The 25,000-nt window shown below is 43.5% G+C and overlaps 2 protein-coding genes and 1 long non-coding RNA gene across 3 annotated transcripts in view; 2 read left to right on the top strand and 1 right to left on the bottom strand.

Moving 5' to 3' along the window:
- LOC127923977 (RNA-binding motif, single-stranded-interacting protein 3-like) overlaps nucleotides 1-25,000 on the top strand; it is a 57,698-nt gene that overhangs the window by 21,725 nt on the left and 10,973 nt on the right. The window contains exons 5-6 of the mRNA XM_052508334.1: nucleotides 19,190-19,300; nucleotides 19,943-20,029. Of these exons, the coding sequence (XP_052364294.1) occupies nucleotides 19,190-19,300; nucleotides 19,943-20,029 (198 nt within the window). The remainder of the gene's footprint in view (nucleotides 1-19,189; nucleotides 19,301-19,942; nucleotides 20,030-25,000) is intronic.
- LOC127923979 (uncharacterized) lies at nucleotides 6,541-10,563 on the bottom strand. Its single transcript, XR_008116393.1, has 6 exons — nucleotides 10,244-10,563; nucleotides 9,970-10,203; nucleotides 9,530-9,686; nucleotides 7,613-8,376; nucleotides 7,397-7,558; nucleotides 6,541-7,042 (listed from the first exon to the last, which is right to left on the bottom strand). It is a non-coding gene; the product is annotated as an uncharacterized LOC127923979 (long non-coding RNA).
- Nucleotides 14,128-16,756, top strand: LOC118383733 (zinc-binding protein A33-like). Its single transcript, XM_035770176.2, has one exon. It carries the CDS (start codon nucleotides 15,154-15,156, stop codon nucleotides 16,651-16,653), a length of 1,500 nt encoding a protein of 499 aa, XP_035626069.2. The 5' UTR covers nucleotides 14,128-15,153; the 3' UTR covers nucleotides 16,654-16,756.

Here is a 25,000-nt window from a genome sequence, read left to right as displayed (position 1 = left end):
GACAGGGGAGATAAAGGATTACAGCACAGGCCTATACTGCTTTATCCAGCCACATCAACAATGAAAACCTGCCCCCTACTGGACGACATGACAATTGCAGCCATAATGTGAGAGTTCAGAGAGAGCCTGTGTGTTCCCACCCCGAGCGCTCTCGAGGTAGAGAGGGTCTGGGCCCTACAGGTCTGGTAGAGAGGGTCTGGGCCCTACAGGTCTGGTAGAGAGGGTCTGGGCCCGACAGGTCTGGTAGAGAGGTATAGAGGGTCTGGGCCCTACAGGTCTGGTAGAGAGCGTCTGGGCCCTACAGGTCTGGTAGAGAGGTAGAGAAGGTCTGGGCCCTACAGGTCTGGTAGAGAGGTAGAGAGGGTCTGGGCCCTACAGGTCTGGTAGAGAGGGTCTGGGCCCTACAGGTCTGGTAGAGAGGTAGAGAGGGTCTGGGCCCTACAGGCCTGGTAGAGAGGTAGAGGGGGTCTGGGCCCTACAGGTCTGGTAGAGAGGGTCTGGGCCCTACAGGCCTGGTAGAGAGGTAGAGAGGGTCTGGGCCCTACAGGTCTGGTAGAGAGGGTCTGGGCCCTACAGGTCTGGTAGAGAGGGTCTGGGCCCTACAGGTCTGGTAGAGAGGGTCTGGGCCCTACAGGCCTGGTAGAGAGGTAGAGAGGGTCTGGGCCCTACAGGTCTGGTAGAGAGGGACTGGGCCCTACAGGTCTGGTAGAGAGGGACTGGGCCCTACAGGTCTGGTAGAGAGGGTCTGGGCCCTACAGGTCTGGTAGAGAGGGTCTGGGCCCTACAGGTCTGGTAGAGAGGGTCTGAGCTCTGTTTCTTGTCTGTCCCCACACGTCCCTAGCCTTCTCACAACAGCTGTACAGCTCACACACACTACACAGTACATAGCACAGTACCTACATAGCACAGTACCTACATAGCACAGTACCTACATACCACAGTACCTAAATATAACAGTACCTACATAGCACAGTACCTACATAGGTCAGTACCTACATAGTACAGTACCTACATAACACAGTATCTACATAGTGCAGTACCTACATAGTACAGTACCTACATAGTACAGTACCTACATAGTACAGTACCTACATAGTGCACTACCTACATAGCGCAGTACCTACATAGCACAGTACCTACATAGCACAGTACCTACATAACACAGTACCTAAATATAACAGTACCTACATAGCACAGTACCTACATAGGTCAGTACCTACATAGTACAGTACCTACATAGCACAGTATCTACATAGCACAGTATCTACATAGTACAGTACCTACATAGTACAGTACCTACATAGTGCACTACCTACATAGTACAGTACCTACATAGTACAGTACCTACATAGTACAGTATCTACATAGTACAGTACCTACATAGCACAGTACCTACATAGCACAGTACCTACATACCACAGTACCTAAATATAACAGTACCTACATAGTACAGTACCTACATAGGTCAGTACCTACATAGTACAGTACCTACATAGCACAGTATCTACATAGCACAGTACCTACATAGTACAGTACCAACATAGTGCACTACCTACATAGTGCACTACCTACAAAGTACAGTACCTACATAGTACAGTATCTACATAGTGCAGTATCTACATAGTACACTATCTACATAGTGCACTACCTACATAGTACAGTACCTACATAGTGCACTACCTGCATAGCAAGGTACCTACATAGCACAGTACCTACATACCACAGTACCTAAATATAACAGTACCTACATAGTACAGTACCTACATAGGTCAGTACCTACATAGTACAGTACCTACATAGCACAGTATCTACATAGCACAGTACCTACATAGTACAGTACCAACATAGTGCACTACCTACATAGTGCACTACCTACAAAGTACAGTACCTACATAGTACAGTATCTACATAGTGCAGTATCTACATAGTACACTATCTACATAGTGCACTACCTACATAGTACAGTACCTACATAGTGCAGTATCTACATAGTGCACTACCTACATAGTACAGTACCTACATAGTGCACTACCTACATAGTACAGTATCTACATAGTGCAGTATCTACATAGTGCAGTACCTACATAGTGCACTACCTACATAGTACAGTACCTACATAGTGCACTACCTACATAGTACAGTACCTACATAGTGCACTACCTACATAGTACAGTACCTACATAGTGCACTACCTACATAGTACAGTATCTACATAGTGCAGTATCTACATAGTACAGTACCTACATAGTGCACTACCTACATAGTACAGTACCTACATAGTGCACTACCTACATAGTACAGTACCTACATAGTGCAGTATCTACATAGTGCACTACCTACATAGTACAGTACCTACATAGTGCACTACCTACATAGTACAGTATCTACATAGTGCACTACCTACATAGTACAGTACCTACATAGTGCACTACCTACATAGTACAGTACCTACATAGTGCACTACCTACATAGTACAGTACCTACATAGTGCACTACCTACATAGTACAGTACCTACATAGTGCACTACCTACATAGTACAGTACCTACATAGTGCACTACCTACATAGTACAGTACATAGTGCACTACCTACATAGTACAGTATCTACATAGTGCACTACCTACATAGTACAGTACCTACATAGTGCAGTACCTACATAGTGCACTACCTACATAGTACAGTATCTACATAGTGCACTACCTACATAGTACAGTACCTACATAGTGCACTACCTACATAGTACAGTATCTACATAGTGCAGTATCTACATAGTGCTCTACCTACATAGTACAGTACCTACATAGCACAGTACCCACATAGTGCACTACCTACATAGTACACTACCTACATAGTACAGTACCTACATAGCACAGTACCTACATAGTGCACTACCTACATAGTACAGTACCTACATAGCAGAGTATCTACATAACACAGTACCTACATAGTACAGTACCTACATAGCACAGTACCTACATAGTGCACTACCTACATAGTACAGTACCTACATAGTGCACTACCTACATAGTACAGTATCTACATAGTGCACTACCTACATAGTACAGTACCTACATAGCACAGTACCTACACAGTGCACTACCTACATAGTACAGTATCTACATAGCAGAGTATCTACATAACACAGTACCTACATAGTACAGTATCTACATAGTACAGTACCTACATAGTGCACTATCTACATAGTACAGTACCTACATAGTGCACTACCTACATAGTACATAGCACAGTACCTACATAGTACAGTACCTACATAGTACAGTATCTACATAGTACAGTACCTACATAGTACAGTATCTACATAGTACAGTACCTACATAGTACAGTACCTACATAGTGCACTACCTACATAGTACAGTACCTACATAGTACAGTACCTACATAGTACAGTACCTACATAGTACAGTATCTACATAGTGCACTACCTACATAGTACAGTACCTACATAGTACAGTATCTACATAGTGCACTACCTACATAGTACAGTACCTACATAGTACAGTACCTACATAGTACAGTACCTACATAGTACAGTACCTACATAGTACAGTATCTACATAGTGCACTACCTACATAGTACAGTACCTACATAGTACAGTACCTACATAGTACAGTACCTACATAGTACAGTACCTACATAGTACAGTACCTACATAGTGCACTACCTACATAGTACAGTACCTACATAGCACAGTACCTACATAGTACAGTACCTACATAGTGCACTACCTACATAGTACAGTACCTACATAGTACAGTACCTACATAGTACAGTACCTACATAGTACAGTACCTACATAGTGCAGTACCTACATAGTACAGTACCTACATAGTGCAGTACCTACATAGTGCAGTACCTACATAGTGCAGTACCTACATAGTACAGTACCTACATAGTGCACTACCTACATAGTACAGTACCTACATAGTACAGTACCTACATAGTACAGTACCTACATAGTACAGTACCTACATAGTACAGTACCTACATAGTGCACTACCTACATAGTACAGTACCTACATAGTACACTACCTACATAGTACACTATCTACATAGTACAGTACCTACATAGTACACTATCTACATAGTACAGTATCTACATAGTACACTATCTACATAGTACAGTACCTACATAGTGCACTACCTACATAGTACACTACCTACATAGTACAGTACCTACATAGTACAGTACCTACATAGTACAGTACCTACATAGTACAGTACCTACATAGTACAGTACCTACATAGTACAGTACCTACATAGTACAGTACCTACATAGTACAGTACCTACATAGTACAGTACCTACATAGTACAGTACCTACATAGTACAGTACCTACATAGTACAGTACCTACATAGTACAGTACCTACATAGTACAGTACCTACATAGTACAGTACCTACATAGTACAGTACCTACATAGTACAGTACCTACATAGTACAGTACCTACATAGTACAGTATCTACATAGCACAGTACCTACATAGCACAGTACCTACATAACACAGTACCTACATAGTACAGTACCTACATAGTACACACATAGCACCTACCTATAGTGCACTACCATACATAGTACAGTACCTACATAGTACACTACCTACATAGTACAGTATCTACATAGTACACTACCTACATAGTACAGTACCTACATAGTACACTACCTACATAGTACAGTACCTACATAGTACAGTACCTACATAGTACAGTACCTACATAGTACACTACCTACATAGTACAGTATCTACATAGTACACTACCTACATAGTACAGTATCTACATAGTGCAGTACCTACATAGTACACTACCTACATAGTACAGTACCTACATAGTGCACTACCTACATAGTACAGTACCTACATAGTACACTACCTACATAGTACACTACCTACATAGTACAGTACCTACATAGTACAGTACCTACATAGTGCACTACCTACATAGTACAGTACCTACATAGTACAGTACCTACATAGTACAGTACCTACATAGTGCACTACCTACATAGTACAGTACCTACATAGTACAGTACCTACATAGTACACTACCTACATAGTGCACTACCTACATAGCACAGTACCTACATAGTACAGTACCTACATAGTGCACTACCTACATAGTACAGTACCTACATAGTACAGTACCTACATAGTACAGTACCTACATAGTGCACTACCTACATAGTACAGTACCTACATAGTACAGTACCTACATAGTACACTACCTACATAGTACAGTACCTACATAGCACAGTACCTACATAGCACAGTACCTACATAGTACAGTACCTACATAGTACAGTACCTACATAGCAGAGTATCTACATAACACAGTACCTACATAGCAGAGTATCTACATAACACAGTATCTACATAGTACAGTACCTACATAGCACAGTACCTACATAGTGCACTACCTACATAGTACAGTACCTACATAGTACAGTACCTACATAGTACAGTACCTACATAGTACACTACCTACATAGTACAGTACCTACATAGTACAGTATCTACATAGTACAGTACCTACATAGTACAGTACCTACATAGTGCACTACCTACATAGTACAGTATCTACATAGCACAGTACCTACATAGCACAGTACCTACATAGTACAGTACCTACATAGTACAGTACCTACATAGCAGAGTATCTACATAACACAGTACCTACATAGCAGAGTATCTACATAACACAGTATCTACATAGTACAGTACCTACATAGCACAGTACCTACATAGTACAGTACCTACATAGTACAGTACCTACATAGTGCACTACCTACATAGTACAGTACCTACATAGCACAGTACCTACATAGTACAGTACCTACATAGTACAGTACCTACATAGTACAGTACCTACATAGTACAGTACCTACATAGTACAGTACCTACATAGTACAGTACCTACATAGTGCACTACCTACATAATATGGGACGGACACACACACCCGGAGGCCTGGAATCCAGACCAGCTCACACAGCCCATCATCCAATTACCTCCCAGCTTCACAGAGACGGAACCAAATTCCTTATTTGAATTGGCCAGAGGCAGAGTATTGAATCTGGGGTCATTGAGGTATGTTAAGGAACAGAGAAGGAGAGAGGGAGGGAGGGCGGAAGAGAGAGAGAAAGACAGAGAGAGAGAGAGAAATAGGAGAGAGACAGAAATAGGAAAGAGAGAGAGAGAAAGAGAGAGAGAGAGAGAGAAATAGGAGAGAGAGAGAAATAGGGAGAGAGAGAGAAATAGAGAGATAGAGAGAGAGAGAGAGAGAGAGAGAGAGAGAGAGAGAGAGAGAGAGAGAGAGAGAGAGAGAGAGAGAGAGAGAGAGAGGAGAAAATAGAAGGAGAGAGAGAGAGAAAATAGAAGGAGAGAGAGAGAGAAAATAGAAGGAGAGAGAGGGAAATAGAAGGAGAGAGAGAGAGAGAAATAGAAGGAGAGAGAGAGAGAGAGAAATAGAAGGAGAGAGAGAGAGAGAAATAGGAGAGAGAGAGAGAAATAGGAGAGAGAGAGAAATAGGGGAGAGAGAGAGGAGAGAAAGAGAGAGAGAGAGAGGGAAATAGAAGGAGAGAGAGAGAGAGAAATAGGAGAGAGAGAGAGAGAAATAGGAGAGAGAGGGAAATAGAAGGAGAGAGAGAGAGAGAAATAGGAGAGAGAGAGAAATAGAAGGAGAGAGGGAAATAGGAGCGAGTAGAATAGGTATGTAGTGATGGAGGGAGGTGCAGAAATCTGTCTTCATGTCTCTAATTGATTTTCCAGAGCGGTGTTCGATATTTTTTGTGTGAGGGAGATGATGCTATTCTGTGAATGTGTTTTCAACTAAACCCTGCTGTCAGATTGGCAGCCCACTAGATCTCGTCTATATCAGCCTGGGAAGAGGAGTAGAGGAAGAGCCCACTAGATCAGACCTCGTCTATATCAGCCTGGGAAGAGGAGTAGAGGAAGAGCCCACTAGATCAGACCTCGTCTATATCAGCCTGGGAAGAGGAGTAGAGGAAGAGCCCACTAGATCAGACCTCGTCTATATCAGCCTGGGAAGAGGAGTAGAGGAAGAGCCCACTAGATCTTGTCTATATCAGCCTGGGAAGAGGAGTAGAGGAAGAGCCCACTAGACCTCGTCTATAACAGCCTGGGAAGAGGAGTAGAGGAAGAGCCCACTAGACCTCGTCTATATCAGCCTGGGAAGAGGAGTAGAGGAAGAGCCCACTAGATCTCGTCTATATCAGCCTGGGAAGAGGAGTAGAGGAAGAGCCCACTAGATCCTCGTCTATATCAGCCTGGGAAGAGGAGTAGAGGAAGAGCCCACTAGATCAGACCTCGTCTATATCAGCCTGGGAAGAGGAGTAGAGGAAGAGCCCACTAGATCAGACCTCGTCTATATCAGCCTGGGAAGAGGAGCAGAGGAAGAGCCCACTAGATCAGACCTCGTCTATATCAGCCTGGGAAGAGGAGCAGAGGAAGAGCCCACTAGATCAGACCTCGTCTATATCAGCCTGGGAAGAGGAGTAGAGGAAGAGCCCACTAGATCAGACCTCGTCTATAACAGCCTGGGAAGAGGAGCAGAGGAAGAGCCCACTAGATCAGACCTCGTCTATATCAGCCTGGGAAGAGGAGTAGAGGAAGAGCCCACTAGATCAGACCTCGTCTATATCAGCCTGGGAAGAGGAGCAGAGGAAGAGCCCACTAGATCAGACCTCGTCTATATCAGCCTGGGAAGAGGAGCAGAGGAAGAGCCCACTAGATCAGACCTCGTCTATATCAGCCTGGGAAGAGGAGTAGAGGAAGAGCCCACTAGATCAGACCTCGTCTATATCAGCCTGGGAAGAGGAAGAGCCCACTAGATCAGACCTGGGAAGAGGAGTAGAGGAAGTGCCCACTAGATCAGACCTCGTCTATATCAGCCTGGGAAGAGGAAGAGCCCACTAGATCAGACCTGGGAAGAGGAGTAGAGGAAGTGCCCACTAGATCAGACCTCGTCTATATCAGCCTGGGAAGAGGAAGAGCCCACTAGATCAGACCTCGTCAATATCAGCCTGGGAAGAGGAAGAGCCCACTAGATCAGACCTTGTCTATATCAGCCTGGGAAGAGGAAGAGCCCACTAGATCAGACGTCGTCTATATCAGCCTGGGAAGAGGAGCAGAGGAAGAGCCCACTAGATCAGACCTTGTCTATATCAGCCTGGGAAGAGGAACAGAGACAGAGCCCACTAGATCAGACCTCGTCTATATCAGCCTGGGAGGAGGAGTAGAGGAAGAGCCCACTAGATCAGACCTGGGAAGAGGAGTAGAGGAAGAGCCCACTAGATCAGACCTGGGAAGAGGAGTAGAGGAAGAGCCCACTAGATCAGACCTCGTCTATATCAGCCTGGGAAGAGGAGTAGAGGAAGAGCCCACTAGATCAGACCTCGTCTATATCAGCCTGGGAAGAGGAGCAGAGGAAGAGCCCACTAGATCAGATCTCGTCTATAACAGCCTGGGAAGAGGAGCAGAGGAAGAGCCCACGAGATCAGACCTCGTCTATATCAGCCTGGGAAGAGGAGTAGAGGAAGAGCCCACTAGATCAGACCTCGTCTATATCAGCCTGGGAAGAGGAGCAGAGGAAGAGCCCACTAGATCAGACCTTGTCTATATCAGCCTGGGAAGAGGAGCAGAGGAAGAGCCCACTAGATCAGACCTCGTCTATATCAGCCTGGGAAGAGGAGTAGAGGAAGAGCCCACTAGATCAGACCTCGTCTATATCAGCCTGGGAAGAGGAAGAGCCCACTAGATCAGACCTGGGAAGAGGAGTAGAGGAAGTGCCCACTAGATCAGACCTCGTCTATATCAGCCTGGGAAGAGGAAGAGCCCACTAGATCAGACCTGGGAAGAGGAGTAGAGGAAGTGCCCACTAGATCAGACCTGGGAAGAGGAGTAGAGGAAGTGCCCACTAGATCAGACCTCGTCTATATCAGCCTGGGAAGAGGAAGAGCCCACTAGATCAGACCTGGGAAGAGGAGTAGAGGAGGTGCCCACTAGATCAGACCTCGTCTATATCAGCCTGGGAAGAGGAAGAGCCCACTAGATCAGACCTCGTCAATATCAGCCTGGGAAGAGGAAGAGCCCACTAGATCAGACCTTGTCTATATCAGCCTGGGAAGAGGAAGAGCCCACTAGATCAGACGTCGTCTATATCAGCCTGGGAAGAGGAGCAGAGGAAGAGCCCACTAGATCAGACCTTGTCTATATCAGCCTGGGAAGAGGAACAGAGACAGAGCCCACTAGATCAGACCTCGTCTATATCAGCCTGGGAGGAGGAGTAGAGGAAGAGCCCACTAGATCAGACCTGGGAAGAGGAGTAGAGGAAGAGCCCACTAGATCAGACCTGGGAAGAGGAGTAGAGGAAGAGCCCACTAGATCAGACCTCGTCTATATCAGCCTGGGAAGAGGAGTAGAGGAATAGTCCACTAGACCTCGTCTATATCAGCCTGGGAAGAGGAGTAGAGGAAGAGCCCACTAGATCAGACCTGGGAAGAGGAGTAGAGGAAGAGCCCACTAGATCAGACCTGGGAAGAGGAGTAGAGGAAGAGCCCACTAGATCATAACCTGGGAAGACGAGTAGAGGAAGAGCCCACTAGATCAGACCTGGGAAGAGGAGTAGAGGAAGAGCCCACTAGATCAGACCTGGGAAGAAGAGTAGAGGAAGAGCCCACTCGATCAGACTTGGGAAGAGGAGCAGAGGAAGAGCCCACTAGATCAGACCTGGGAAGAGGTGTAGAGGAAGAGCCCACTAGATCAGACCTGGGAAGAAGAGTAGAGGAAGAGCCCACTCGATCAGACTTGGGAAGAGGAGCAGAGGAAGAGCCCACTAGATCAGACCTGGGAAGAGGAGTAGAGGAATAGTCCACTAGACCTCGTCTATATCAGCCTGGGAAGAGGAGTAGAGGAAGAGCCCACTAGATCAGACCTGGGAAGAGGAGTAGAGGAAGAGCCCACTAGATCAGACCTGGGAAGAGGAGTAGAGGAAGAGCCCACTAGATCAGACCTGGGAAGAGGAGTAGAGGAAGAGCCCACTAGATCAGACCTGGGAAGAGGAGTAGAGGAAGAGCCCACTAGATCAGACCTGGGAAGAGGAGTAGAGGAAGAGCCCACTAGATCAGACCTGGGAAGAGGAGTAGAGGAAGAGCCCACTAGATCAGACCTGGGAAGAGGAGTAAGAGGAAGAGCCCACTAGATCAGACCTGGGAAGAGGAGTAGAGGAAGAGCCCACTAGATCAGACCTGGGAAGAGGAGTAGAGGAAGAGCCCACTAGATCAGACCTGGGAAGAGGAGTAGAGGAAGAGCCCACTAGATCAGACCTGGGAAGAGGAGTAGAGGAAGAGCCCACTAGATCAGACCTGGGAAGAGGAGTAGAGGAAGAGCCCACTAGATCAGACCTGGGAAGAGGAGTAGAGGAAGAGCCCACTAGATCAGACCTGGGAAGAGGAGTAGAGGAAGAGCCCACTAGATCAGACCTGGTCTATATCAGCCTGGCAGAGAAGTGAAAAGAGAACACATTGTGTAGTAGGCTCTGGTCAAAAGTAGTGCACTAAATTGGGAATAGTCTGCTACTTGGGAGAGGGACGTAGTCTTGTTGCTGCGTAGTGAAATCCCTGCAAGAAAACAGTCAGAGAAAAGACATTGGAATTAAAATGGCAAAAATAGGGATAGATACAGAGGGAGGGAGACAGAGAGAGACACACTGAGATAGAGAAATATATATATATATATATAGTGAGAGAGAGGTGCTACTATGCAATTATCTAGTGTCCACTTAGCTCAGTGTCTCCCTCCTGCTGGTTAACAGAGATCACCTTGTTATCTAGTGTCCACTTACCTCAGTGTCTGCTGTTATAGCTGGTTTATAGAGATCAGCAGACATTAGCAGCAGGTTAGGGATCTCTGAGCTACATTCTGTATTCCATCCCTACATTCTGTATTCCATCCCTACATTCTGTATTCCATCCCTACATTCTGTATCATATCCCTACATTCTGTATTCCATCCCTACATTCTGTATTCCATCCCTACATTCTGTATTCCATCCCTACATTCTGTATCCTATCCCTACATTCTGTATTCCATCCCTACATTCTGTATTCCATCCCTACATTCTGTATTCCATCCCTACATTCTGTATTCCATCCTTACATTCTGTATCCTATCCCTACATTCTATATTCCATCCCTACAGTCTGTATTCCATCCCTACATTCTGTATTCCATCCCTACATTCTGTATTCCATCCCTACATTCTGTATTCCATCCCTACATTCTGTATTCCATCCCTACATTCTGTATCCTATCCCTACATTCTGTATTCCATCCCTACATTCTGTATTCTATCCCTACATTCTGTATTCCATCCCTACATTCTGTATTCCATCCCTACATTCTGTATTCCATCCCTACATTCTGTATTCCATCCCTACATTCTGTATCCTATCCCTACATTCTGTATTCCATCCCTACATTCTGTATTCTATCCCTACATTCTGTATTCCATCCCTACATTCTGTATCCTATCCCTACATTCTGTATTCCATCCCTACATTCTGTATTCCATCCCTACATTCTGTATTCCATCCCTACATTCTGTATTCCATCCCTACATTCTGTATCCTATCCCTACATTCTGTATTCCATCCCTACATTCTGTATTCCATCCCTACATTCTGTATTCCATCCCTACATTCTGTATTCCATCCCTACATTCTGTATTCTATCCCTACATTCTGTATTCCATCCCTACATTCTGTATTCCATCCCTACATTCTGTATTCCATCCCTACATTCTGTATTCTATCCCTACATTCTGTATTCCATCCCTACATTCCCTATGGGCCCTGGTCAAAAGTAGTGCACTATATAGGGAACAAAGTGCCATTTGGGCGGTGCATCCTGAGATCTTCCTGTTATGGAGCATGTGAATTTTTTCAGCTTTTTGTTAAAAATCGCGCAAAATTTCAACGTCCTGCTACTCATGCCAGGAATATAGTATATGCATGTGATTAGTATGTGTGGATAGAAAACACTCTGAAGTTTCTAAAACTGGTTAAATCATGTCTGTGACTATAACAGAACGTGTGTAGCAGGCAAAACCCCAAGAAAAACTGTTCACAAAAAACCAAAACAAATATCCCTCCGCCAGTACTCTGTATTGTCTATGGCAATGGGAAAATAAATTGCTCCCAGTTTACAGTTCCTTCAGCTTCCACACGATGTCGCCAGTGTTGGGAATTGGGTTGAAGTTAATCCTTGGTGAAATGAAGAATAGGCACTTCCTGTCATCGGGTACACCGGAGGAAGTTTTGAAAGAGAGAATATCGACCAAGATTTCAAGACTTGCTGCTATTGAATACAGATCGCCCCGTGATCAATTTGATCGATTATTAACGTTTACTAATACCTAAAGTTGGATTACAAAAGTAGTTTGAAGTGTTTTGTCAAAGTTTATAGGCAACTTTTTTAATTTTAAAAAATGACGTTGCGTTTTGGAAAGCTGTTTTTTCCTGGATCAGACGGGCTTCATAAATTGACATTTTGGGTATACATGGACAGATTTAATCGAAAAAAAGACCCAATTGTGATGTTTATGGGACATATAGGAGTGCCAACAAAGAAGCTCGTCAAAGGTAATGAATGTTTTCTATTTTATTTCTGCGTTTTGTGTAGCGCCGGCTACGCTAATTCTTTTGTTTTACGTCCCCTTCAGGTATTTCGGGGGGTTGCATGCTATCAGATAATAGCTTCTCATGCTTTCGCCGAAAAGCATTTTAAAAAATCTGACATGTTGGCTAGATTCACAACGAGTGTAGCTTTAATTGAGTACCCTGCATGTGTGTTTCAATGAAAGTTTGAGTTGTATCGAGTACTATTAGTTGTCACTCTGAAATTTCCCCTGATGTTGATCCCTGTACAGGAACAGCAGCCATAAAAAGAATATGAAAGTCCTTCATCCACTATGGTCCTGGTGGGACTTCCCCTGGTCTAGGTGTAATATTCTCTATTTCTCTCTCTCACACACACACACACACACACGCACACACACACGCACACACACACGCACACGCACACGCACACACACACACGCACACACACACACACACACACACACACACACACACACACACACACACATGAGCGCACGCACACACACACACATGAGCGCACGCACACACATAACAGACAGACGTTATGTTTTTCTATCCTTCTGGACCCTAAAAGCTATTTCCATTCAAAAAAGCTATTTCCTATTTTCCCTAACCCCTAAACCTAAACCTAACCCTCAACCTAACCCCTAACCCTAACCCCTAACCCCTAACCCTCAACCTAACCCCTAACCCTAAACCTAACCCTAAACCTAACCCTCAACCTACCCTAACCCTAAACCTAACCCTTAAAATAACCTAACCCCTAACCCTAAACCTAACCCTCAACCTAACCCCTAACCCTAACCCCTAACCCTAAACAATAACCCTTAAAATAACCTTTACCCTAACCCTTACCCTAACCTATAACCCTAAACCCTAACCCCTAACCTTAAACAATAACCCTTAAAATAAACCTTACCCTAACCTATAACCCTAACCCTTACCCTAACCTATAACCCTAACCTATAACCCTAACCCTAGCCCTTACCCTAACCTATAACCCTAACCCTTACCCTAACCTATAACCCTAAACCTTACCCTAACCTATAACCCTAACCCTAACCGCTAACATTTTACCCGAACCCTAATTCTAATCCTAACCCTAACCCTAACCCTAATTCTAACCCTAACCCTAATCCAAAACCCTAACCCTAATTCTAACCCTAACCCTAATCCAAACCCCTAACCCTAATTCTAATCCTAACCCTAATCCAAACCCCTAACCCTAATTCTAACCCTAACCCTAATCCAAACCCCTAACCCTAATTCTAATCCTAACCCTAATCCAAACCCCTAACCCTAATTCTAACCCTAACCCTAATCCAAACCCCTAACCCTAATTCTAATCCTAACCCTAATCCAAACCCTAACCCTAATTCTAATCCTAACCCTAACCCTAACCCTAATTCTAACCCTAACCCTAATCCAAAACCCTAACCCTAATTCTAACCCTAACCCTAATCCAAACCCCTAACCCTAATTCTAATCCTAACCCTAATCCAAACCCCTAACCCTAATTCTAACCCTAACCCTAATCCAAACCCCTAACCCTAATTCTAATCCTAACCCTAATCCAAACCCCTAACCCTAATTCTAACCCTAACCCTAATCCAAACCCCTAACCCTAATTCTAATCCTAACCCTAATCCAAACCCCTAAGCTTAAAATAGCCTTTGTCCTCATGGGGACTTGGCCCCAGGAGAGAGCATATTTTCCCTGTTACCTTACTTGTGGGGACTTCTGAGGCTTTTAGGTCCCCACAAGGATAGGAGAACCAAGCCACCCACATTACTGTGGTGTCAACAGAGAGTTATTGTTTATTGTTGTCACTAGTACCAACAGAGGTGTGATCATTCCCTGTATGTTTTGAGCTGACCGATACCAGTAAAAATAAACTTAAAGTCATTATATATAACAGCTATTACATTCCAATCGTTCTCCTGTAGTTACACCATGACACAAGTTCAACCAATCGTTCTCCTGTAGTTACACCAGTACACAAGTTCAACCAATCGTTTTCCTGCGTGAATAAAAGGCTCCTTGATAACCAGCAATGTAACTGTCCTCAAACGTCATCGCTGATTGGCTGATCAGGGTTTTTGATGGCGTCAACTGAAAGACACAACTTACCTGTCTAACCGCTCTTGGTTGTCTGTAAACTCTGAGGGCCAAGCTGAGTACAGCTCACTACTGTTAAACGTTGAGCTCTACGGTGTTCCCCTCAGGTGGACCCCACAACGATTTAATTTGGATTCATGTGGACCGAGAGATATTAGAAGGACATACCATCGTCAGAACTGTCATCTCCAAGTGCAGCTTCACCTTTTTTGGGGGGTGGGGGTGGGGGGTGGATTTGGGACTGTATTTGAGTGGATTACTTTCCCTTTGTAAAGTGGAAGCTGTGGAGAGTAAAGCACAGAAGCTGTTTTACAGAACGAGGAGAGGCAACGGTGTGAGATAATGGCATCCGGATCATCTCTACCAGAGGACAGGTTCTCCTGTCCAATCTGCTGTGACATCTTCAAGGATCCTGTCGTCCTGGCATGTGGCCACAGCTTCTGTGAAGTCTGTCAGCAGGAATACTGGGCAGATAAGAAACCTTGGAAATGTCCAGTTTGTAGGAGAAGATTTCCCGTAGCTATGACTCAACCTCCTCGTAACCTGGCGTTAAATGACGCGTGTGAGGCCTTCTTACAGGAGAGGAGGCAGAGAGCTTCCGCTGGGTCTGAGATACAGGACAGGAGTCGGAGAGCTTCATCTGGCTCTGAGATACAGGACGGGAGTCAGAGAGCTTCATCTGGCTCTGAGGTGCTCTGCAGTCTGCACGGTGAGAAATTCAAACTCTTCTGTCTGAAGGACAAACAGCCCGTCTGCTTGGTGTGTCGAGATTCAAAAGTCCATAAATCTCACGACTGTGTCCCCGTAGACGAGGTTGTCCAGGATCTGAAGGAGGAACTCCACACCTCCCTGAAGCCTTTACAGAAGAACCTAGAGGTCTTTAACAACGTTAAACTAGCCTGTGATAAAACAGCAGAACACATGAAGAGTCAGGTCCAGCACACAGAGAAACAGATTAGGAAAGAGTTTGAGAAGCTTCACCAGTTTCTACGAGATGAAGAGGCAGCCAGGATAGCTGCACTGAGGGAGGAAGAGGAGCAGAAGAGTCAGATGATGAGGAAGAAGATTGAGGAGATGAGCAGAAAGATATCATACCTTTCAGACGCAATCAGAACCATAGAGGAGGAGCTGAAAGATGAAGACATCTCATTCCTGCAGAACTTCAGGACCACAAAGGAAAGATCCCAGTACACACTGCTGGATCCACAGCTGGTCTCAGGAGTTCTGATAGACAAGGCCAAACACCTGGGAAACCTGCAGTTCAGAGTCTGGGAGAAGATGCTGGGGATCCTCAAATACACTCCTGTGATTCTGGACCCAAACACTGCACATCCCAGTCTCTCTCTGACTGATGATCTGACCAGTGTGAGAAGACCAGGCACGTCCCAGCAGTTCGTTAACAACCCAGAGCGATTTATGAGGTACACAAATGTTCTTGGCTCCGAGGGGTTCAGCTCAGGAATACACAGCTGGGAGCTGGAGGTGGGGGACCATCCTGACTGGGTTTTGGGCGTGGCTAAAGAGTCCATTGACAGGAAGCGGGAGCGTGATGCGACACCAAAGAATGGAATGTGGTGTATATCACAGCACGGTGGGAAGTACATAGGAGGAGGAGGTGACATCATCGCTCTGAAGAGGAGACCCCAGAGGATCAGAGTGCAGCTGGACTACAACAGAGGGGAGGTGTCCTTCTACGACCCCAAATACATGACACCTCTCTACACTCTTAAAGTCAGATCTACTGAGAGACTGTTCCCATACTTTAATATTGGGAATGTGGCTAATGGCAACAACCCTGGTATTCAGATCTGCCAATCGAAGGTGTCTCTGAAAGTGAAGTAATCCCTGTGTGTGTGTGTGTGTGTGTGTGTGTGTGTGTGTGTGTGTGTGTGTGTGTGTGTGTGTGTGTGTGTGTGTGTGTGTGTGTGTGTGTGTGTGTGTGTGTGTGTGTGTGTGTGTGTGTGTGTGTGTGTGTGTGTGTGTAAAACATGTGTCAGTTCAGTGGACATTATCAGGAGGTCATTTTGGGGGTTAAGATAATACACACATCATTTTTAGAAACTACAGGACTGAAATATCCCTACGCTATGTGCTTCCCTTTTAATTAAGAATCAATTAAGAAAACATTCTATAAGAATCAATTAAGAATACATTCTATAAGAATCAATTAAGAATACATTCTATAAGAATCAATTAAGAATACATTCTATAAGAATCAATTAAGAATACATTCTATAAGAATAAATTAAGAATACATTCTATAAGAATCAATTAAGAATACATTCTATAAGAATCAATTAAGAATACATTCTATAAGAATCAATTAAGAATCAATTGTTTAAGAATCAATTAAGAATACATTCTATAAGAATCAATTAAGAATCAATTGTTTAAGAATCAATTAAGAATACATTGTTTAAGAATCAATTAAGAATACATTCTATAAGAATCAATTAAGAATACATTCTATAAGAATCAATTAAGAATACAGAATACATTCTATAAGAATCAATTAAGAATACATTCTATAAGAATCAATTAAGAATACATTCTATAAGAATCAATTAAGAATACATTCTATAAGAATCAATTAAGAATACATTCTATAAGAATCAATTAAGAATACATTCTATAAGAATCAATTAAGAATACATTCTATAAGAATAAATTAAGAATACATTGTTTAAGAATCAATTAAGAATACATTCTATAAGAATCAATTAAGAATACATTCTATAAGAATCAATTAAGAATACATTCTATAAGAATCAATTAAGAATACATTCTATAAGAATCAATTAAGAATACATTCTATAAGAATCAATTAAGAATACATTCTATAAGAATCAATTAAGAATACATTCTATAAGAATCAATTAAGAATACATTCTATAAGAATCAATTAAGAATACATTGTTTAAGAATCAATTAAGAATACATTCTATAAGAATCAATTAAGAATACATTCTATAAGAATCAATTAAGAATACATTCTATAAGAATCAATTAAGAATCAATTGTGCAATCAGGTGCTTCTACACCTGCATTGTTTGCTGTTTGGGGTTTTAGGCTGGGTTTCTGTACAGCACTTTGAGATATCAGCTGATGTACGAAGGGCGAAGAATACATTCTATAAGAATCAATTAAGAATATATTATTTAAGAATCAATTAAGAATACATTGTTTAAGAATCAATTAAGAATCCATTCTATATGAATCAATTATCAAGGATGAATCATGGTTGTTATTCTTACAAGAGGAGTGTGCTGTATTGGGAAAATCTCACCATAAGAAAAGTTATTTGTTTCAAATGCAATACATTTTGTTATGTGAAAAACTGTATGTTTTTTTCTGATTAAAAATAAACTTACTGTAAAACTGTCTAATCTCATGCGGTGACTACTTCGTGATCTGAATAAGAGTTCTGTCAGATCAGGCTGACCTTAGCTGTCAGTAGTGTTGACCTGTCAGTAGTGTTGACCTGTCAGTAGTGTTGACCTATCAGTAGTGTTGACCTATCAGTAGTGTTGACCTGTCAGTAGTGTTAGACCTAAAAGGAGTCCATCTAATGTGTGTAAAATGTAAATGTGTTATCTCATTTAGACAGTTTTAATACAGTATCTCATTTAGACAGTTTTAATACAGTATCTCATTTAGACAGTTTTAATACAGTATCTCATTTAGACAGTTTTAATACAGTATCTCATTTAGACAGTTTTAATACAGTATCTCATTTAGACAGTTTTAATACAGTATCTCATTTAGACAGTTTTAATACAGTATCTCATTTAGACAGTTTTAATACAGTATCTCATTTAGACAGTTTTAATACAGTATCTCATTTAGACAGTTTTAATAGAGTATCTCATTTAGACAGTTTTAATACAGTATCTCATTTAGACAGTTTTAATACAGTATCTCATTTAGACAGTTTTAATACAGTATCTCATTTAGACAGTTTTAATACAGTATCTCATTTAGACAGTTTTAATACAGTATCTCATAATATTTCTAAGAACATATTTGCATCAGCATCTCCCCTCCCTCTGTTTCTCACCCCTTCTCTCTGTCTCTCTCTCACTCTCCCACTTCTCTCTCTCTCTTCTCCCTCTCTTTCACTCTCTCACTCTCCCACTTCTCCCTCTCTTTCTCTCTCTCCTCTCCCACTTCTCTCTCTCTCTCTCTCTCTCTCTCCCACTTCTCTCTCTCTCCCACTTCTCTCTCTCTCCCTGTCTCCCTGTCTCCCACTTCTCTCTCTCTCTCTCTCTCCCACTCTCTCTCTCTCTCTCTCTCTCTCTCTCTCTCTCTCTCTCTCTCTCTCTCTCTCTCTCTCTCTCTCTCTCTCTCTCTCTCTCTCTCTCTCTCCTCCATCCACCAGGGTGCTGTGATAACCCCAGCTATGGACCTCTCCATGCCCATGCAGCCCTCCAGTATGATGGGTGCTATAACACAGCAGATGAACCACATGTCCCTGGGAAACACAGGAACCGTAAGTCTGACTGTAATCCTGCTGTGTCATCTATCACCCACCAGGTGTCCTTTGGAGTTATTTTAATAAGCTTGACATCTTGATAAACTCATTTCCTGACGACGGCTCACTGATCTTCGTACTTGGCGACATCAACCTCCCGACGTCTGCCTTCGATTAATTTATTTTCAACTCCTTCTTTTTCCTCCTTGCCTCCTTGCTTCCTTGCCTCCTTGCCTCCATGCCTCCCTGCCTACTTGCCTCCTTGCCCCCATGCCTCCTTGCCTCCATGCCTCCTTGCCTCCATGCCTCCTTGCCTCCATGCCTCCTTGCCTCCTTGCCTCCTTGCCTCCTTGCCTCCATGCCTCCTTGCCTCCATGCCTCCATGCCTCCTTGCCTCCACGCTTCCTTGCCTCCATGCCTCCTTGCCTCCATGCCTCCTTGCCTCCATGCTTCCATGCCTCCTTGCTTCCATGCCTCCATGCCTCCTTGCCTCCATGCCTCCTTGCCTCCTTGCCTCGCTCTTTCCCAGTCGTCTCCAGCTCACACGACAATAGGCTTGACCTCACCTTTACTCGAGACAATGCATTGTGTGTAAGTGACTCTGGATGAGAGCGTCTGCTAAATGACTAATATCCAGGTGTTTTTCCTGCTCTCTAACAGCAGTACATGTCTGCAGCAGCTGCTCCAATGCAAGGAGCCTACATTCCTCAGTACCCTGCAGTGCCTGCCTCCGCCCTCACAGTGGACGTAAGTTAAACTCTTTACCATGCAGATTTAACCCTAACCCTTAACCTACAACACCCTTAACCTACAACACCATAACCTACAACACCCTTAACCTACGACACCATAACCCACCTACAACACCCTTAACCTACGACACCCTTAACCTACAACACCCTTAACCTACGACACCCTTAACCTACGACACCCTTAACCTACAACACCCTTAACCTACGACACCATAACCTACAACACCCTTAACCTACAACACCATAACCCACACACCCTAACCTACAACACCATAACCTACAACACCATAACCCTTAACCCACAACCCCTTAACCTACAACACCCTTAACCTACGACACCATAACCCTTAACCCACAACCCCTTAACCTACAACACCATAACCTACAACACCATAACCTACAACACCCTTAACCTACAACACCATAACCCACAACACCCTTAACTTACGACACCATAACCCACAACACCCTAAACCTACAACACCCTTAACCTACAACACCATAACCTACAACACCATAAACCTACAACACCCTTAACCTACAACACCCTTAACCTACAACACCATAACCTACAACACCCTTAACCTACAACACCATAACCTACAACACCATAACCCACAACACCCTTAACCTACAACACCATAACCTACAACACCATAACCTACAACACCCTTAACCTACAACACCCTTAACCTACAACACCATAACCTAAACCCATAACCTACACACCCTTAACTTACGACACCATAACCTACAACACCATAACCCACAACACCATAACCTTAACCCACAACACCATAACCTACAACACCATAACCTACAACACCCTTAACCTACAACACCATAACCCACAACACCATAACCTACAACACCCTTAACCCACAACACCATAACCCACAACACCATAACCCACAACACCATAACCTACAACACCATAACCTACAACACCCATAACCTACAACACCATAACCTACAACACCATAACCTACAACACCCTTAACCTACAACACCATAACCTACAACACCATAACCTACAACACCCTTAACCCACAACACCATAACCCACAACACCATAACCCACAACACCATAACCCACAACACCCTAACCACAACCTAACCTACAACACCATAACCTACAACACCATAACCTACAACACCATAACCTACAACACCCTTAACCTACAAACCTACAACACCATAACCTACAACACCATAACCCACAACACCCTTAACCTACAAACCATAACCCTAACCTACAACACCATAACCTACAACACCATAACCTACAACACCCTAACCCACAACACCATAACCTACAACACCATAACCCACAACACCATAACCCACAACACCATAACCTACAACACCCTTAACCCACAACACCATAACCTACAACACCATAACCCACAACACCATAACCCACAACACCATAACCTACCACACCATAACCCACAACACCATAACCTACAACACCATAAACCACAACACCATAACCCACAACACCATAACCCACAACACCATAACCTACAACACCCTTAACCCACAACACCAACCTAACCTAACAACACCATAAACCATACAAACACCATAACCTACAACACCATAACCTACAACACCCTAACCTACAACACCATAACCTACAACACCATAACCTACAACACCATAACCCACAACACCATAACCTACAACACCCTAACCTACAACACCATAACCTACAACACCCCTAACCTACAACACCATAACCTACAACACCCTTAACCTACAACACCATAACCTACAACACCATAACCTACAACACCATAACCTACAACACCATAACCTACAACACCATAACCTACAACACCATAACCTACAACACCATAAACCTACAACACCATAACCTACAACACCCTTAACCTACAACACCATAACCTACAACACCCTTAACCCACAACACCATAACCTACAACACCCTTAACCTACAACACCATAACCTACAACACCATAACCTACAACACCCTTAACCCACAACACCATAACCTACAACACCCTTAACCTACAACACCATAACCTACAACACCATAACCTACAACACCATAACCTACAACACCCTTAACCTACAACACCATAACCTACAACACCATAACCTACAACACCATAACCTACAACACCATAACCTACAACACCATAACCTACAACACCATAACCCACAACACCATAACCCACAACACCATAACCTACAACACCATAACCTACAACACCATAACCCACAACACCATAACCTACAACACCATAACCTACAACACCCTTAACCTACAACACCATAACCTACAACACCATAACCCACAACACCATAACCTACAACACCATAACCCACAACACCATAACCCACAACACCATAACCTACAACACCATAACCTACAACACCCTTAACCTACAACACCATAACCTACAACACTATAACCCACAACACCATAACCTACAACACCCTTAACCTACAACACCATAACCCTTAACCTACAACACCATAACCTACAACACCATAACCCACAACACCATAACCTACAACACCCTTAACCTACAACACCATAACCTACAACACCATAACCCACAACACCATAACCTACAACACCATAACCTACAACACCATAACCTACACCCATAACCTACAACACCATAACCCACAACACCATAACCTACAACACCCTAACCTACAACACCATAACCTACAACACCCTAACCTACAACACCATAACCTACAACACCCTTAACCCACAACACCATAACCTACAACACCATAACCTACAACACCATAACCTACAACACCATAACCTACAACACCATAACCTACACAACACCATAACCTACACACCATAACCTACAACACCATAACCTACAACACCATAACCTTAACCTACAACACCATAACCTACAACACCATAACCTACAACACCATAACCTACAACACCAACCTAACCTAACAACACCATAACCTACAACACCATAACCTACAACACCATAACCTACAACACCATAACCTACGACACCATAACCTACAACACCATAACCTACAACACCCTTAACCTACAACACCCTTAACCTACAACACCATAACCTACAACACCCTTAACCTACAACACCATAACCTACAACACCCTTAACCCACAACACCATAACCTACAACACCATAACCTACAACACCCTTAACCTACAACACCATAACCCACAACACCATAACCCACAACACCATAACTGACAACACCATAACCTACAACACCATAACCCACAACACCATAACCTACAACACCATAACCTACAACACCATAACCTACAACACCCTTAACCTACAACACCATAACCTACAACACCATAACCTACAACACCATAACCTACACCTACAACACATAACCACAACACCATAACCCACAACACCATAACCTACAACACCATAACCGACAACACCATAACCTACAACACCATAACCTACAACACCATAACCTACAACACCATAACCCACCTACAACACCATAACCTACAACACCATAACCCTTAACCTACAACACCATAACCTACAACACCATAACCTACAACACCATAACCTACAACACCATAACCTACAACACCATAACCTACAACACCCTTAACCTACAACACCATAACCTACAACACCATAACCCTTAACCTACAACACCATAACCTACAACACCATAACCTACAACACCATAACCTACAACACCATAACCTACAACACCATAACCCATAACCTACAACACCATAACCTACAACACCCTAACCTACAACACCCTTAACCTACAACACCCTTAACCTACAACACCATAACCTACAACACCATAACCTACAACACCATAACCTACAACACCATAACCACAACACCATAACCGACAACACCATAACCTACAACACCATAACCTACAACACCATAACCTACAACACCATAACCTACAACACCATAACCTACAACACCATAACCTACAACACCATAACCTACAACACCATAACCTACAACACCATAACCTACAACACCATAACCTACAACACCATAACCCACAACACCATAACCTACAACACCATAACCTACAACACCATAACCCACAACACCATAACCTACAACACCATAACCTACAACACCATAACCTACAACACCATAACCCACAACACCATAACCCACCTACAACACCATAACCTACAACACCATAACCTACAACACCCTTAACCTACAACACCATAACCTACAACACCATAACCTACAACACCATAACCTACGACACCATAACCCACCACAACACCCTTAACCTACAACACCATAACCTACGACACCCTTAACCTACAACACCATAACCTACAACACCATAACCTACAACACCATAACCTACACACCATAACCCACCACAACACCCTTAACCTACAACACCATAACCTACAACACCATAACCTACAACACCATAACCTACAACACCATAACCTACAACACCATAACCTACAACACCATAACCTACAACACCATAACCTACAACACCATAACCTACGACACCATAACCCACCACAACACCATAACCTACAACACCATAACCTACGACACCATAACCCACCACAACACCATAACCTACAACACCATAACCCACCACAACACCCTAACCCACAACACCCTAACCCACCACAACACCCTAACCCACAACAACCTAACACACAACACCATAACACACAACACCCTAACCCACAACACCATAACCCACAACAACCTAACACACAACACCATAACTCACAACACCCTAACCCACAACACCATAACCCACAACACCATAACCCACAACACCATAACACAGAACACCATAACTCACAACACCCTAACCCACAACACCATAACACACAACACCATAACTCACAAAACCCTAACCCACAACACCATAACCCACAACACCCTAACACACAACACCATAACCCACAACACCATAACCCACAACACCAT

Source organism: Oncorhynchus keta, unplaced genomic scaffold, assembly GCF_023373465.1.
Source record: "Oncorhynchus keta strain PuntledgeMale-10-30-2019 unplaced genomic scaffold, Oket_V2 Un_contig_3404_pilon_pilon, whole genome shotgun sequence".
Classification (NCBI taxonomy): Eukaryota; Metazoa; Chordata; class Actinopteri; order Salmoniformes; family Salmonidae; genus Oncorhynchus; species Oncorhynchus keta.
This window is presented reverse-complemented; position numbering and strand designations above follow the sequence as displayed.